Source organism: Leptonychotes weddellii, chromosome 7 (genome assembly GCF_054177405.1).
Source record: "Leptonychotes weddellii isolate Sample4059 chromosome 7, ASM5417740v2, whole genome shotgun sequence".
Taxonomy (NCBI): domain Eukaryota; kingdom Metazoa; phylum Chordata; class Mammalia; order Carnivora; family Phocidae; genus Leptonychotes; species Leptonychotes weddellii.
In genome coordinates this window covers 64,104,375-64,123,197 of record NC_138375.1, presented here as the reverse complement: position 1 = coordinate 64,123,197, position 18,823 = coordinate 64,104,375, and the positions used below count along the sequence as shown (strand labels likewise).

At 33.9% G+C, this 18,823-nt stretch overlaps 1 protein-coding gene across 4 annotated transcripts in view; it reads right to left on the bottom strand.

Annotated features, from left to right (window-relative positions):
- The window catches only part of FBXL17 (F-box and leucine rich repeat protein 17), a 459,233-nt gene that overhangs the window by 401,129 nt on the left and 39,281 nt on the right, over window positions 1–18,823 (bottom strand). For 3 of the 4 annotated variants that reach the window (XM_081826474.1, XM_081826476.1, XM_081826472.1), the window contains exon 4: window positions 18,212–18,343. The exons of the other annotated variant lie outside the window; for it this stretch is intronic. In XM_081826474.1, coding sequence (XP_081682600.1) covers window positions 18,212–18,343 — 132 coding nt within the window. The remainder of the gene's footprint in view (window positions 1–18,211; window positions 18,344–18,823) is intronic. 4 annotated transcript variants of the gene reach the window in all.

Here is an 18,823-nt window from a genome sequence, read left to right as displayed (position 1 = left end):
AAAAAAAAAAAAAAAACAAGTAAAAACTGAACTATTTATTGTTCAGGCATATATACATATGTAACAAAATGGGAAAAATGATAAACATAAAATTCAGGATAGTGGTTACTTCTAGTTACCTGTAAAGGGGAGTCAGAGATGAGAAAAGGGAGGAATACATGGGTAAATGAAAGTTACTGGCAATACACTAGTTCTTACTTTAAGACAGGAGGTTCTTGAGTAAATGTTAAATAATTTTTAGATAAATTAACTTTTATAAGAAAATAAGATCACTCATGGACCAATTATGATAGTATGCCATAAACCAAAGATTATGACTAGTAAAATTTTATGTTGCTGAGGTCCCTTTTGAAAAAACAACGGACATTTACTTACAGAAATTTACTTTTCATAAATGTTTCTTCTTAATAGTATTAAAATATCAGCACACTCAAATCCTTTTTGCAAATATTCAGAATGAAGGGGAGACTGGAGAAATGTTCTCAAGAACCAAGTCTCCAACCAAAATTATTCTCCTCCCTAACTCAGAGTAACATTATCATATTGGTTTCAATTTGCAGTCCTTCGGAGGCTGTTCAGGGCAAACATGTTAAAAATGTTATACTGCTGTACACCTAAAACTTACATAATTTTTAAAAAAGTAAAAAAATGAGTCTAATTGTATTTAAATGTGTGATGCATCTGTACTAAAACTTGTTAAATTTCAAAAAGCTTCAGGACTAGATGCAGAATCTTAACTTATAAGACATTTTATTCCAAATAAAATAAAATAAAAAATTATAATACATCTTATTAAAAAAAATAAAAAGAACTCCTAAGTCAAATTCCTTTAAAAAAACTTAAACATATTTATGATAATTTATAAGCAAAGTTTGTTTAAAAGCCAAATCAGAAATATCAGTAGTTAGGAGTATGCTCAAATATATTATTCTGAAATTCCTCAAGCATAAAATCTATTTATAGCTAAGAGTAGTCTAGAAGCCAAATATTAATTTAATATGAAGGTAATACAACATAATATATATTATATTTTACATTCTTTTATAACTCTAAATGTATAAAGGAGAAAGATTTAGGTTATCTAAGAGTATCAAAAACAAATATAAGAGTTCATGAAAAGATGTAGAGTCAGACAAATTATTAGATTAAAAATCACTTTTAAAAGGCTGAGGCACTAAGACTCTTTATTCTTCTTACTCAAAAATCAGTAATTCTAAAAAAAATCTTATTTCTAGAATTTGAGGACAAAATGACTTAACTACTTATAAAATGAATGAAATTCAGCAGTATTTAAAAAACTGAAAGTTGAGACAATGAAAACTAGTAGAGATTAAATCTTTGCTATTAATGTAAAGGAAAACATAATTGAAATTTTTAGAAATATGTCTCAATTGTCAATTTATCAACACAGCAAGCTAATGAAAGATAAAAAGAGCATCCTTCTTCTGGATTAGTCATATGCTGTCTAAAGATCAAAGGGCATAGAAAAAGAACCATACATACAAAACCTCAATGAGATTCTCTTTAAATTTTCTTTCAACTGACTTTATTAGAAAGGGTTACCTTAAGAGAAAATATAACAATAAGCACTTACAGAGAAAGAGTTAATTCAAACTTATTGAAATTACTTAGCGAGGTAACTTCCAAAACTTTATCATGCAGTGACCTACTATGTGCCAAGCTTAGCACTCTCCACTTTGTATTCACTATTATAATTATACAAATGCTCTGATTAAAGCTTCATGATTGAAAGAAGAGTTTGGTGACTTCTAAAGCCTGTTCAATACTGTACTAAAACTTGTTTATTAGTACTACCTCTAAATATATTAGTATTAATAAAGTTAATATGGGAAAACTTTCATATTTTATTCAACAGAGAATGACTTCTATAACTTCTAGATAATTAAAGTAAAAAATTTAAACACCCATATTGCCCAAGAACTAGGAAGTAAAAATCTTCTGTACTCCAGTTAAGCTTCCATTCTGACTCCTAATTCACTGTACATCAAAGAAAATCAACTTTCCCTGACACATAAGGACTATTCCCTTCAGTGATCAGGCAGGTGTTGAGGCCAGAAAGAGAGCCTATTTTCCACAGCCCTTTACCTTGTTTGATCACTGGTTACTTTTGATCTGACACTGCCCTCTCTCTAGTAATGACTTCCCCCTCATAGACCCTACCTCACATCTGTCAGAAAGAATAAAGGGCATCAAACTGAGACCTGACAACGCCTATGGGCCATGCGATGGGCTGCCAACTGAATGTTCCCCAGCTCCCACAATTTCCAATTCAGTTTCTTTTGTTCTGGTAGGTACAGGGTTAGGGTACCAATGACGGCAGAAAGGATTATGCAGCAACTGTGAAACCAAGCATTCTTGAATGTGTATCTTTTATCTTTGCCTCTTCATCTTCTTAAATGCTGCAAACTTCATGGTGGTTACTATGAAATACATATTCAACAAGTGCAATAGAAAGTTTGTTTAAATCCTTTTCCAGGAGAAAACAAAGGACAAAATGTATTGTAATTCAACTATAAAGCTTTAAGGAAAAAGTCTCAAACCCATAGTGTGAGATTAGCAAAGGCCAGCTGTCAATGAGCATGTTAATAGTAAATGAAACCACAAAAGTTTTACGGGGACCATGATTTAGTGGATATTGTCATACACCACCTAAAAATGTAAAGATCTCCTAAAACAATGCACATATTCACAAGAAGCAATCATTTCCATTGTTAAATTAGATTCTCATATTAATCTGGTGTTAGAATAAGTTTCCCTAGTCATGTCTAAATCATGTGCTAAGTTTATGTAATCTTTTTTTTTAAAAAGGACATTAATAATTCTAAATGCTAGAAAGAAGAAAAATCTGGTCAAGTATCATTTGGGCACCATTCTGTTAGTAATTTTTCAACTGTCATCAAAATATTGCATGAGTTCTTGAGTATTCATCAATAAATAACCTTCTCCACACACATGCAAAAGGATGGATAGCTCATTATTAGGCATGCAATAAAGGGATTCCTATAAAGGAAGCAAGTTTGGAAGCCTTTAAGATCACTTTCAAGGTTAAGTCATCATCATTTTTTTTTAAGGAACAGGACTTTTCTTAACTTTTTAAAAGTAAGGTAAAAAGAAGAAAGTGCATGATCAATAACATATGCAAGCAAATCTAATGCATCTTTAATATTATAATGCATAAAAACAAATAAATAATTAGACATGTGTAAATACAGAATCCCAAAGATGGGAGGTAAGCATTAAGGTGATTATAAGTTGATTATAATAACTGAAAGAAGTTAGTTTCTACAACAGCTGGAGAAAGGTATGCTTTAATAGAAAGAAAAGAGAAAGGCGCAAACATTTAAAGAATTAACCTGTGACACTAGACAAATGCATACACTGGAGTGAAAATGATTTACCACTATGGAAAAGATTATACATGAAATATCTCCTATTCTTATACTGATCAGCAGTCTACACAAGCATATTCTTAAAAAAAAAAAAAAAAAACTTCTTGACTCTGACTCTGTAATCAAAAAATATCATAATGTAAAGAAAATTAGAAAATATGACTGGTTTAAATACACTTTAATATATGAAACAGAGATGACTCCTATATGCTTGGACTAACTTTACAGCCGAAAGCCATCTAGGCATACTAGAAAAAGATATCACTTCTCGATTGAAAAATCACAATTTAATCCAAGGTTAAAATACAGTTGGCTGACCAAATACTTGCCTATTTTTTTTTTCCTTAAGTTTTCCAAACGCCACTTCAATCTCCAAGAAAAGGAAGATACAAACTGCATTATCCTAGTAAGATGCTTATTTATGCTTCTTTTTGGTTATTCTTTCCCCAGTTTTTGACTCTATAAAACCATCAGGACATTTTAAAGAACAAAAAGATAATAATATAAATGGAATCAGTTTATGAAATTAAGAACTAAGACTTTTACATAAAGTATTTTTGAAAGAGGGGCGCCTGGGTGGCTCAGTCGGTTCAGTGTCTGCCTTCGGCTCAGGTCATGATCCCAGGGCCCTGGGATCGAGCCCCGCATCGGGCTCCCTGCTCTGCAGGAAGCCTGCTTCTCCCTCTCCCACTCCCCCTACTTGTGCTCTCTCTCTCCCTCTCTGTCAAATAAATAAAATATTAAAAAATATATAAAAAAAAGTATTTTTGAAAGAATACTTGGCAGTGTCATTTATGCATAGTATATTAATCTCTAACCATGCAACATCAGTATTCTAACTAAGTTTAATACCAGATTTGCTTGGTGCATTTTGTTGGTACCAAGCAACCAAGATATTTATCAAATATTATATTTCACCTATCTCTTTCTAATTGCAACAATAAAATCAAGCTCTTCTAAACAAACTCATCCACAGAAGCAACGTGATAACTTTCATCTTCTCAAGAACAAGTGATTAAAGTTTTAAAAAAGAAAAAAAAAAAAAAACACAATTCCTAGCAGTCTTGGAGAGATTTTTGTTAGAGCTGTCAGAAAGCAGGGAAAAAATGCATGGTGGAAGCACTAAAGTCAAATATCCTCAATGGGATGTAAACTAAGAAATGAAATTAGCAATAAAAAAATTTTAAAGACACAGGTTTCAATGTTCACTTTTAAGAAATCATTTCCTGAAAACTACTTAATTCTTGAAGAGTTCAGACTTCTTTGGGATTTTGCTTTCTCAAGCTATCACTGACATTCTTCTGGTATGAACACTAATGAAGAATCATTTGACACTGCTACAGAATAAAGTGCATTTCACCAATTCAGTTGCTAATAAAAACTGAATCATATGTACTAAAAGCTACACTATATATACATACCAAAGTATAAACAATCATCTTTAAGTTTCTGACAAGTGGGGACACCTAGGTGGCTCAGTTGGTTAAGCAGCTGCCTTCAGCTCAGGTCATGATCCCAGGGTCCTAGGATCGAACCCCACCCCGGGTTCCCTACTCAGCGGGGAGCCTGCTTCTCCCTCTCCCTCTGCCTCTCCCACTGCTTGTGCGCTTGCACTCTCTCGCACTGTCAAATAAATAAATAAAAGCTTTTTTAAAAAAGTTACTGACATGTGTCTTATTAAAAATGCTAATTTTTAACAGCTTTCTTCCTTGTCACAAAAGTAATTTTTCCAGAACCAAATCAAAAGGACTTGAGTATAGAGTGGTTCATTTTCATAAATAGTCCTTTTCAAAAACTTTACGATTTTTATGTAGAAGACCTTTAATTTTTAAGAACTCCTAAAATCTACTTAGATAAAACACTGACAAATATGATCAGATACTAACTACATGTTGAAAAAAAGACATTATCATTCCCATTTACAAGGAGATTACATGATTAAACTAAGGCCTTGAAACTTACAACAAGGTATCAATGGATTAATAAGAAATTATAAAATACAGGAAAAGCTGATAGTATACGAGAAAGTAATAAATGTGGTAGAATTCTTAAAGTCTGACAAAAAATAATATTTAACTGAGCTTGAACGTATCAAACATTTATTAGAAGAAAGACGATAAAAAATGAAGAGTAAATAGACAAGAATGTAATGAGAAGAGAGATTAGTAACTGGAAAATTCCTTGAAGTTAGCCATTTCAGATTTCTGAAATAAAATAGTATTTTATCAAGAGCATTCCTGGATTGTGGATGTGAAAAATAAAAGGTCAATCTCTGGAAATGTCTTAGGTCATGACTGAATTCAGTAGAATATATATCTTTACCTTTCACACTGTTTTGCATTAAGTTCTTTACTCATAAGCTTAAAACAACTGTAATTTATGAAATATATACTAGATCACATAATAGAACTGCCCACAATTATATATAATGAGAAAAATACTTATTAATACATCAACAGTAGAGATGCATGTACATGTGCACAAAATTATGTCCTGCAACACCTTAAAACATATGAAATATCAAACTATTCAAGGTAATATTCAAATATTTAAAGTTAACATTAACCTAGTAAGAAGACTGGAAATATATTTTGACTCCCCATTCAGAGAATCTACAAATCAAAACTTAACCTAATTCTACCATGTTCTCAGATGAGTCAAAATAAAAAGCTAAAATAACATCATGCAAATAATTTTACAATCTGTGTGCATTCAGATAGGCATTTAAGCAATAATGAACATAAATAAACTACTTCCTCTTTATTTTCTCAAAGATATACTCAGTAAGAGAAAAGTAAAAGATAATAATCACCCAAATGTAGTTCAACTAGAAAGACTGATTTATAACTATTTTTCTTTGAATTACACATTGTCAATATATCCATTTATATACTATATTAAAGTGAATGATAAAGATCTAGATTTTATGCTTAAATCAAAAACAGTCCATGAAAACCTGGTAATAGACACTGTAAATTTTCTATCGCCAAGAACTCCCCTGAAGTAATCCACTTCTATCATATTTTAGAAACCCAAAATAGTGAAATACAGTAGCTACTAAAGAAAAATACTATATTGATATTTTCTGTGATCTAAATTTGATGTGGCTACACAAATAAGATGCAGTAAGAGAGTTTAAAAAGTAGGTACATACCAAATTGGACAACCTTCATCTGGCTTTTCAAATTCTCAACTACTAAAAACCAGAAGGTACAGTCCAAGGAAAAGAATGTACCCCAATACTCTCATGACGATTCATCCTTCTACTGCCCAGCAGGCAACTTCATGTTTAGACTTTTAACAAGAACTTCAAGAAAGACAGCAAAGGAAGACAACCTCAGTAATATGAATGGGCAAAGTCTGGTAGCAGGAATACGAACAGTACTTACCACACAAATTACCTAGACAAGAGCACAATCTGCAGACCTTTTGCCTGAAGACAGGATCACTGCTGAAAGCCCAAGTGGCATAGCACTTTTATGACAACTTATCTTTTTGATAATAACTGTAAAAAAAATGCTAGAAAAGCATCCTATCACCTGGTAGCCAAATTCAACTACAGTTTGTAAATGATATTCAGAAAGGCAAATCTAAAAATACAAACAAAAAATAAAACTGAACCCACTAATTCTTTTCCCCTTAAGCTTAACCACTAAAATAATAAATGGGACTCAGTCTTGGATATCCTAAGACCTTAGCACTTCATTACTGTGGGAAAAAAAAAAACGCAAGCCAAAACTTCTCTCTAGATCCAAACAATACATCTTACTTGTAGACTGACAGTCTAGAAAGGTAGTTGAAGAACATGTGCTCATAAATGACAGGCTTAATGCACTCCCAGGATCCCAATGCCATCCAATGCTATAAAATTTCTATTTGTTAAGTCTAATGACTAGGCTCTTTATCTCAATCCACTATCTCCTGTTACCAACACTTGAGCACAAACCCTAGGGCACTTTCACACTTATATCTGAGAGATAATTTGATTTGCTCCAAATCTTTGATTTTTTAAACATGAGGTGCTAAAAGAAAGTAAACAAAAATTACATCTTTTTAAAAAAAATAATATCTAAAGTAAAGAATATGTAAGTGGAAAATAACACCAGCAAAAGAATTGCAACACTAGAAATAACCTACCAACTATAACTTTTAAACCCAAAACAAGCTGGATATTTTTAGTAATCTAGAGTTTCATCCAGAAAAAAAATTTTTTTAAGACTATGTAAATACCATTTGGAGTCTCCTATTTTTAACCATAATAAATTCTGCATTGTCAACACTGGAATATCTGTATTGGAACTTTTAATAATAGGTTAGCTTCCTCCTGAGATGCTATTTGCATTTGAGCAACTCCTATCATCACTTGATAAGTCCCAAGTTTGTGAACTAATTTTAATTTTACTAAACTAATACAATTAGGCAAGTAAATATGCTGGGCAAAAAATTACTGCATTTTGAATAAAAATTCTTTGGATATTATCCAACTCACTGCCTGTCCTCCATGCCACACTGGTACACAGGGAAGGAAAAAGTACACACACCACACACAAAATACACACACACACACACACACACTCTTTTTTTTTTTAAGATTTTATTTATTTATTTGACAGAGAGAGACACAGCGAGAGAGGGAACTCAAGCAGGGGGAGTGGGAGAGGGAGAAGCAGGCTTCCCGCGGAGCAGGGAGCCCGATGCAGGGCTCAATTCCAGGCCCTGGGATCACACTCTTTATGGTTTTCTATGCCTTTCAAATGATGGAATACAATTCATTTATGTTCTTACCAAAATACCTGATAAAGATACCCAGAGGAGTATACTTTTGATGACACTAAGTAATGTATAGAATTGTTGAATCACCTCATTGTACACCTCAAACTAATATAACATTGTATATCAACTATAGTGGAATTAAAATAAAAAACTCAATAAAATTTTTATGATTTTTTTAAAAAGAGAAAGTAATTTAAAAAAACATAAAAGAAAGGATACCCACAGGAAAAAGATAACAATAGATTAAAAAGAAATAGGGTAAGCTCTAGCAAAGAATATATAATGAGTAAAAACATACTTATTCTTCAGATGGAAATATCTGCCAAATTACATTTTAACTTTGTTTTTCAAATTATTTGTCTGCCAAGTAACTTTTGCTTTTAGTTAAAGTGGGTCTTTCAAATACCATTCAACAAAATAAAACTAATTTTATTAACAGTAAGAATGTACAAGTCCATGTAATTCTGACAAGAATATAAATTATATTCTAGTGGCTCAGAACTGCATGTTGTTAAAAGAAACCATCCTAGAAAATACTCCTTTAGTATATTAATGACTTTGGCTGGATACATTTGATATATAAAGAATGGTATCACTAATATAGTATCTAGATTAAAGAAATTTACTTATGTGAGAAGTCAGAAAACTATTGACTCCGAAATCTTTAAGCTATTTTTCAAGCTTTTATTTATATACTTAACTCCATCTTCTTTTTAAAGCATATTCCCAAAATACTTGAAAAAATACATTTTAAAAGTATGTGCAATTCAGTAGTAATCCATCTGTCACTAAACCAACATTTATTGAAAGTCTATTATGTGCATGATGAGGGGGAATGGATAAAAGAATACTAGATACTCCCTGCCCTCAAAAGAGTTGACAATCTATCAAGATAAACCTGCAAACCATGATTTCAATTACTCATGAAGAGCAATTTGGCATGATGTAGTAAAAATTTGAAAATATACATATCTTAATTACTTCTAGGTATAGATCCTAGAGAATTCTTACAGATAAGCACAGGAGACTTCCACAAGGATTTTACAGCAACACTGCCTATAACAGTAAAACACTGGAAGCAATAGAAGTGTCCTCCAGTAAGTAAGGAATGGATAAACAGGAGATATATACCTATATAGAATACTAACAGTTACAAAGAATGAATTACATATTCATTATAGCTGGATGTCAAAAACAACTTAAGGGAGCCTGGGTGGCTCAGTCTGTTAAGCGTCCTCCCTCAGCTCAGGTCATGATCCCAGGGTCCTGGGATGGAGCCCTACATCGGGCTCCCTGCTCCGCGGGAAGCCTGCTTCCCCTTCTCCCTCTGCCTGCTTCTCTGTCTCCCTCTGCCTGCCACTCCTCCTGCTTGTGCTCTCTCTCTCTTTCTCTGTCAAAGTAATAAATAAAATCTTTAGAGGAAAAAAAAAAAAACAACTCAAATGTAAAAATGCAGGGGCGCCTGGGTACTTCAGTCAGTTAAGCATCCTACTAGCTCAGGTCATGATCTTGAGATCCTTGGGTTGAGCCCTGCATGGGGCTCCCTGCTCCACATGGAGCCTGCTTCTCGCTCTCCCTCTGCCTGCTGCTCCCCCTGCTTGTGCTCTCTCTCTCTTTGTCAAATAAAAAAAATCTTTTGTTAAAAAAAGGAAAAATGCAAACTGTATGCTGATAAATACTTTGTTAGAACAGATATTTAACATTATGACATCAGATATAAACTATATATAACTACAAACTAAACAAGACTATACTGTTCATGGTATCTATTATGTATGTTAAAGTTTTCTTTTTAATTTTTAAAGCATTTTAGGTCAGCAGAGTAGTTGTTTCTAGGAGGCAGTGGGAATGACATGGGGAGCAAGACAAGAGACTTAAAGTTTATTTGTTTATTAATTCAAAAAGAAGCAAATTTAACAAAATGTTAAACAATTATCAATGTGTAATGGGCATATACATGTTATCACTCTTTTTGGTATTCTGTATTTTTCTTAATTTCTCAAAATTAAAAAAAAATACAAGACCCCAAAATTTGATCACATTTCACATTTGCTGAAATCCCATGCTATAATCCCCATTACCTAGAAACATACAAATTCCTTAGCATGACACTCAAAAGTCTTATCCTGATCCCAACCTTCCTTTACAGACCCAAATATGAACAGTTCCCCCTGCCCTGCCTATAAAACTAATCTTACTTTAACACCTACAACATATTAAACATTCCACATATTTTCCCCCAGTGCCTTGTCTTTGTTAGTACTGTTTCCCACAATTGCAATCACCCGAAAAAATGGTCACCTGCACCATAATCATCACAACACTATATATAGTTCAAAACCCATTTCAAATGTCACCTACTATTTACAGGATTTCCAGATTCTTCTCTTATCTCTTATATAAGTAACTACTTTTGTAATTGGCATTTCCATAGCACTTTCTAACTAGACAGGGATCTCCTCCCTTTAGCAGTATAACTTAATTTCTCAACACTTCTCATAGAGGCTGGCACATGTTAGATATTTAAATACTAAATGAACTGAATGAACATCTGAAACAACATTAAGGAACAGAGTAGAAAGTTATCAGTTCATTGATTCATTCAAATTTCTTTTAAATCTGGACAAAAATGAAATGGTATTTAGCTTCTGAATACAAATTTCACAAAATATATAAAATACTATGATTTTACAAAGTAAAAGGCAATTCTACTATTAAAGTTAATTATGTTCATATTCATATAGGATTAAGATGAATATTAAATGCCATCTTTAAAACAGTTTTCCTTTGATAATTTTACTAATTTTCCTGGAAAAGATTTCAATATGTCTCCATTGGTATGTCCCCTGAAATCAGTTATCATCCTAGCAAAAAGATCTGCTTCTTTTCTACTCATGCTAATAATTAACTTCTTCCTTTGATGTCTCAGAGCACCTGTCAGTAAGTGTTTTAAAGGAGGATAATGTCTTTTGGAAATTACTGCACGGTTAAAAGGCAAATAGATTAGCTCCATCTGTGATTTCCATGAAAGGGCTTGAGGACAGAAATTTGGGTATCTAACAGATCTGGGTTACAATCTTGACTCTGACACTTACTTGTTGTTACTTAACCTCTCTAGGTCTCAATTTCCTCATCTGTAAAATAGAATAAAAATAGACTGCCTCATATGATGGTTCTGAGGATTAATTATGTAAAACTGCATACTGCGTGACACATTATACTCAAAAAGTAATTATTAAATATTTTTAAATATCAACAAATGACAGCAAAATCCTGAAATGTAGCATTCAATAATTAGATAAAGTTCTGTATCTTTAGGTCACCTTCTTTAGAGTGCCACATTCATGCACCAGTGTTTACTGGAAACTACCACTCTGGATATAAGTAAATGCCTAATCCATTAAGAGAGGAAAGGGTGGTGCCTGGGTGGCTCAGTCAGTTAAGCATCCAACTCTTGATTTCAGCTCAGGTCATGATCTCGGGGGTGTGAGATCGAGCCCCACATGAGGCTCCACGCTGGGAGCATAGAGCCTGCTTAAGATTCTCTCTCTTCCCCTCGCCCTTTCCCCCCACCCCCACTTCTCTCCCTCTTTAAAAAAGAAAAAAAAATAAATAAATAAAAAAAATCTTAAAAAAGGGGCGCCTGGGTGGCTCAGTTGGTTAAGCAACTGCCTTCGGCTCAGGTCATGATCCTGGAGTCCCGGGATCGAGTCCCACATCGGGCTCCCTGCTCAGCGGGGAGTCTGCTTCTCCCTCTGATCCTCCCCCTATCATGCTCTCTGTCTCCCATTCTCTCTGAGATAAATAAATAAAAAAAAGAAAAAAAAGAAAAAATCTTAAAAAAGAAAAAAAAAAAAAGAGGGTAAGGGACAATGAAGGCAAATATCTACCCCAGGAGATCTGGAAGTTGAAATGAGTATTTAGAAAAGGGAATCCCTCACAAATGAAAATTAAAATTTAAGTCTGGGATTACAAGTAAATTCACTACACAAGGAGTGTTTGAGAAATAAGATAGAAGAAATGCAGTGGGGGAATTGATGGGAAGAGGGGGACTAAATCCCTTAATATATTAATTCTAAGTTGAAAAGCAAAAGAGTCAGGAAACACAAGCCTTAATATAATGTTGAATTAGCTACTGCTATTTAAAGTCTGATGCAAATGTTTACCTTACACACCAGTTGATGATAATAACATGGCTACCAGTGTATTTACTTAGCTGCTGCAACAACCTCAAATCACACCAAGCAGCAAAGAGGAATGAAACTGTGAATAGCTAAAGGGTGAAATCAGAATACAGTAGGTAATATCAGGCAGTGACAGCCCAATTCAAATTGGTAGACTCCAGAAAGTAAACTCTGGAAGGAAGAGGAAGTAAAGTAACCTTTACTGATGACTTCCTATTTTGGGGACCATAAAACACATTAGGTACTTTACCTCTAAATCTCATTTAGTCTGGTGCTCATAAGAACATGTTTGAGGTAGCATTATATCCTTTCTGCAAACAAGGAAATGAAAGCACAAAAGTTAAGATAACTAACCCAAGTCACCTGAGTAAGAAACATTAGGATCAAGATATGAACTGAATTTAGTTCAACTCAAATAGGATGTTTGCCTCAATCACCCCTCAAAATGCTTATTACAGCCTATAAGGAGGCCTGAAGAGATAAATTCATACATGTAAGCCTCCATAAATATAATAAAATGAGAAACAATAAAAAACAACATCATAAAAAATGTCATGGCAACAGCCAAAGAACTCTATGAGATGTCATGTAATTATAAAACTAATAAAGTAACAATTCATCAGGAGATTGAAAAAGAGGAACGCGTGGCTCAGTCGGTTAAGCGTCTGCCTTCGGCTCAGGTCATGATCCCAGGAACCTGGGATCGAGTCCCGCATCAGGCTCCTTGCTCAGCACGGAACCTGCTTCTCCCTCTGCCTGCCGCTCCCCCTGCTTGTGCTCTCTCTCCCTCCCTCTCTCTGTCAAATAAATAAAATATTTACAACAACAAAAAAAAAAGTTCACAATTTAACTTTCAGAACATCAAGTTTTAACCAGGAAACATTTATCACTTCCCTAAAACTTTCTAAAAATCTATTAAAAATACATTATGTGTACTAGCATCCACATAATACATTACTACTTTCTTGGTAATTCAGAAACTTATACTAGTTCACAACCCAACTCTATAGAGTAGAAGGTGTTAAAAAAAAAAAAAAAAAAGACTAGGGGCGCCTGGGTGGCTCAGTTGGTTAAGCAACTGCCTTCGGCTCAGGTCATGATCCTGGAGTCCCAGGATCGAGTCCCGCATCGGGCTCCCTGATCAGCAGGGGGTCTGCTTCTCTCTCTGACCCTCCTCTCTCTCATGCTCTCTCTCTCTCAATAAATAAATAAAAATCTTTAAAAAAAAAAAAAGACTAAATACAGATCTAAATAAAATATACTGACCCACACAGAAGCTATTTTTTAAATAAATTATAAAATCGTAGTACTTTAAAATGTCAGGTTGTATAATAATTGACAGATAATCCATCTGACCCCATCACAACTGAATAAGAAGATGCCCAAAGAGCTTCTCTGTCCAAATTTTAGTAAAGAAGCAGAATCTGGAGCAAGAAGAGTAAAGAAGCAAAGAGAATATACTTAAAGACATATCCAGATCATCAATAACTATACACACAAACAAAATATGACTTAAAAATAACTTTGTAGCCGGGCACCTGGGTGGCTCAGTTGGTTAAGCAACTGCCTTCAGCTCAGGTCATGATCCTGGAGTCCCAGGATCGAGTCCCGCATCGGGCTCCCTGCTCAGCAGGGAGTCTGCTTCTCCCTCTGGCCCTCCTGCCTCTCATGCTCTCTGTCTCTCATTCTCTCAAATAAATAAATAAAAAATCTTTAAAAAAAAAATAATAACTTTGTAGCCAATACTACACAGAAGTGATATAAAAGCTATCACCAGAAGAAGGGAGATAGCTGTATACAATAAGCTAGAAGCTCACCATAGTTGCATTCTTTAAATCTATTTCTAAAGTCTATACAACAGATTTATAGCAAATACAAAATACTTCATATAGGAGCATGGTACTTGTCTCACTCAAAAATGACTGAAACAGAAATCCATTTTCTGTTGAGGAAGATTTTACATGTAAGCTCTCAATGCTTTACCTCACCATAACTCACTGAGTCTTAAAATGTGAAGTCATTGTCCTCACTCTCCACCTGAATAAAACTTCTCCCTCTAACAAACACAGGAATCCTTCCCCTAAAGTTTATCTTACTTAAATCGGTGCCACAAGTAAGAATGTTCAAATAGCTTTCTATTTTGTGTAAAATAGCAAGTTTATCTTGTAACATTCTAGATGCAACTAATATTTCAAAAATTTTAAAGAAATTTTCCTATTAAACCCATCTAAAGGACATAAATTAAAAATAAACCATAATACCTGCAGAAACTATGTACAAGCATTGTATCTTTAGAGTTATATCAAGGACACAAAAGCTATGTCACGGAAATATACAAAGACAATGCTGCCATCTAAAGGCCAAGATAGAATATGAAAAATACGTATACTCAAATACTGCCAATATATAAGAACAGTCAACAAATACTACCAATATATAAAAACAGTCAATTTGATACACTTTTAAAGAAACACTATGCTATTATTATTTTTAGACTATAGAACCAAGCTCTAAAACTCTTGAGAAGATACAATATAATAAGAGAATTAGCAATTTCATTAATGATCGATATCTGTACAGGTCAAATTCTGTTTGCATCCTTCCAGACACAGCATTCTCCTAAATATCTCTGTTGGTTGTTAACTTAAAAAATCTTTCCTATTTAGTGATGTTTAGTGATATTTCCTGCCTATTATTACATATGCAGTATAATTTTATAAATATATAAAAAAGTATATAAATATTATTTGCCTTTAACCAGACTATTTCTATTCACCCCATATAAAACATTTGTTGTTAAAGGACTAATAATAGTTCTCAGAATGAAAATAACGGAACTACTTAAAATTACAACTTTGTAAGAATTCAAATATTTCTCATTATTTCATGAATTCTAAAATTACAGAGCAAAGCTCCTATAGGAGGATAGTTAATAATTCAATTGCTCAGTGCAAAGAGCTCAAATGATTCTAAGTTCCCCTTTCTAGAACCTTGAATTGAAGGAACTTTATTGAACTGAACTTTAAGATTTAAAACTACTTCAACTTTCCAATGAAATCAAATGTTCACTGAGTAATACTACATACAAAACCGATTCCCTTAGCATTTAAGTATATAACATCTTTTTTTTTTCTTTAAAGATTTTATTTATTTATTTGAGAGAGAGAATGAGAGACAGCACAAGAGAGAAGAGGGTCAGAGGGAGAAGCAGACCCTCCGCCGAGCAGGGAGCCCGATGCGGGACTCGATCCGGGGACTCCAGGATCATGACCTGAGCCGAAGGCAGTCGCTTAACCAACTGAGCCACCCAGGCGCCCGTATATAACATCTTTTTAATGGACCACAATATTAGGGAAAAACAAATGTGAACATAAGTAGAACCTTCAAAACATATACAGTTAATTCCTTTGGGAAACTACTGACTAAAAATTTTCATGTGTTAAGAAAAATATTTCTCTGTGTTTACTCAACAAGGAAACAAATACTAACTACTCAACAAATATTCCCATTATGTGAAGAATATAAAAATTTTTTTTTTAAAGATTTTTTTTTTTATTTATCTATTTGAGAGAGAGAGAGAGAGAGAGCACATGAGAGGGGGGAGGGTCAGAGGGAGAAGCAGGCTCCCTGCCGAGCAGGGAGCCCGATGCGGGACTCGATCCCAGGACTCCAGGATCATGACCTGAGCCGAAGGCAGTCGCTTAACCAACTGAGCCAGCCACCCAGGCGCCCAAGAATATAAAAATTTTAAGTTGGGTTTACCATCCTTCAATTTATCTTGAGTATAAAGTGGAAACCAAAGATGACAAATACAGACAGAATGTCATAAAAATTACTAGTTTTTTAGTGCCTCCTATGGGCTAGAGTTTATATTATACAATTTAAGGACACTGTCATTTAATTCTCAGAGCTACACCCTTCAAAAACACAAGTATTAATAATCCTATCTGCAGAGGAGGTTCACAGAGCTTAAGTAACTTCCCCAAAATCACAATACAAGCGAGTGAATACCAGGTTTAAAAAATTCACTCTCTCTGACCCAGAAGACCTTATTCATTCTGCAAGATCATGCTGTTTTAAAAGAAATTGTTAAATTTGTATTAAATGTAAAGGATTTTTACTATATAATTTCAGAAGAAAATATAATTCTACTGGCAAATATAATTCTATAGAGTAACAAAAGCATTTATTTTTAATTCATAGTGCTTTGATTTTTCTAACTGGAATCTTCTTCTAAAGTAGCATTATTGGGACGCCTGGGTGGCTCAGTCATTAAGCGTCTGCCTTCGGCTCAGATCATGATCCCAGGGTCCTGGGATCCAGCCCCACATCAGGCTCCCTGCTCAGTGGGAAGCCTGCTTCTTCCTCTTCCCCTTCCCCCACTTGTGCTCTCTCTCTCTCAAAAATAAGTAAGTATTTTAAAAAATAATAAAGTAGCATTATCTTAGGGCACCTAGGTGACTCAGTCAGTTAAGTGTCAGACCCTTGATTTTGGCTCAGGTCATGATATCAGGGTTGAGAGATCGAGCTCCGCGGCCAGCTCAGTGCTGAGCATGGAGCCTGCTTAAGATTCTCTCCCTCCCTTTCCTTCTGCCCCTCTGCCCCCACCCTCTCTCAAATAAATAAATAAATAAATAGTAGCATTATCTCATTTGAAGTGCTGACACTTCTAGAGACCTTTCAAAACTTACATTAATTTATGAGATATGTTTATCAAATTTTGTAAACTAATTCCAAGGGGCAACAAAAAGATCTCTTTATTTGGGAAATACAATTAAATAGCAGGTCTCCTTTGTAAATATGCAACACCACTTTGCCTACATTTTAAATATACTATTTCTCAACATTAAGAAATCTACTAGTGCCTCTCTAGTGACAATTTTTTCTGTTAACTTATACTATGTACCTATCATCAAAATTTAAAAGATTTGGAGTATTACTCAACCATTACAAAGATTGAAGCTCTGATACATGCTACTACATGAATGAATGTTGAAAACATTGCTAAGTGAAAGAAGCCAGACACAAAACACCAAATACTATGTAATTCCATTTGTATGAAATGCCTAGAACAGGCAAATCCATAGAGACAGAAAGTAGATTACCAGGTGCCAGGAGCTGGAGGAAGGGGGGTGGAATGGAGAGTGACAACTAATGAGCATAGAGTTCCTTTGGGGATAATGAACCTGTTTTAGAATTAGTGATGATGATTGCACAACTTTGTGAATATACTAAAAACCAATGAGTTGTAACACTTTAAAAGGGAGAATTTTATGGTATGTGTATTATATCTCAATAAAAGAAAATTAAATGGTTTTAAATATATATCATACATTAAGTGTGAATGAGCTATATATGTATGCGCTTAGAATATAAAATCTATATAGCTACCAAGATTATCTGCCTCAGTTTACTAAATCCCATTTTTCACCATACTAAGTGAAAGGCTCTATTTAACATGTGTACATCTTCCTTAAAAGTAAAAAATTCTACCTAGAAGTATTACAATCCCTAGGGAATCAGAAGGAACAACAACCACATACTTATATTTAGCAACTAAATATATTTTTTTCCAATTTATGTGAGTTAGTTCAGTGTCAGAACTTAGACAAAAACATATTAGCATATGGTAATGAGGAATTTTTAACATGCAGTACCACATAAAAGCACCTACAGAGTTACAGGATCAATTTATAAAATCATTGTTTTGAGAGGATTCTTCCTTTAAGTACTATTTGCCTCTGAACCACCAAAATAATTGGATAAAAATTTGTAAGCTAAGTTATAAGGAAATCAAAGGTTAGAAACAAAATAAAAAACACAAGGATGATAACAAGTACTTACTAATTTGTTTTCCTGCATGTATATTCTTTGTAATTTCAGACAGCCCTTAGCTATGACGATCATGCCTTCATCTGAGATCTTGTAACACTGGCCGAAATGTATATCTTTGAGTTCTCTGCACTTTGAGCCCAGCTGTAAACAAAGAGATGTGACTGAATGCCCAGAAAATAACAAAGATAACATATTCCTAGTGGGATTTCCATATAATTTTTTTAAATAGCCATACCAAAATTAAATATAAACTACTTTTAATAAAACAGAATGTAGGCAATCTATAACTTAAAACAGTATTATGTAAGCCTTATCATCTTCTAATTACTTCCTTGCTTCAACTACCTCATACTATATGCCTACCCAAGGTGCCTAGATTCCTTAACATTTACCTCAAATTAACATTTTTATTTCTCTTGAATCAGTTATATTGTTACACTAGTGGGACTCAGTTCCAAGGAATAAAACAAAGGTCCAAGAAGTGAGACAAAGGTCTAATGAGTGAAAGAATATTTAATTCATTAGACTCTACTTCTACTTCTGATTACCCCAATAATTTCTCTCCATCAGCTCACCTACTCTGTGAAAAAGAAAAAAGTCTGAATATGCTATAGATAATAT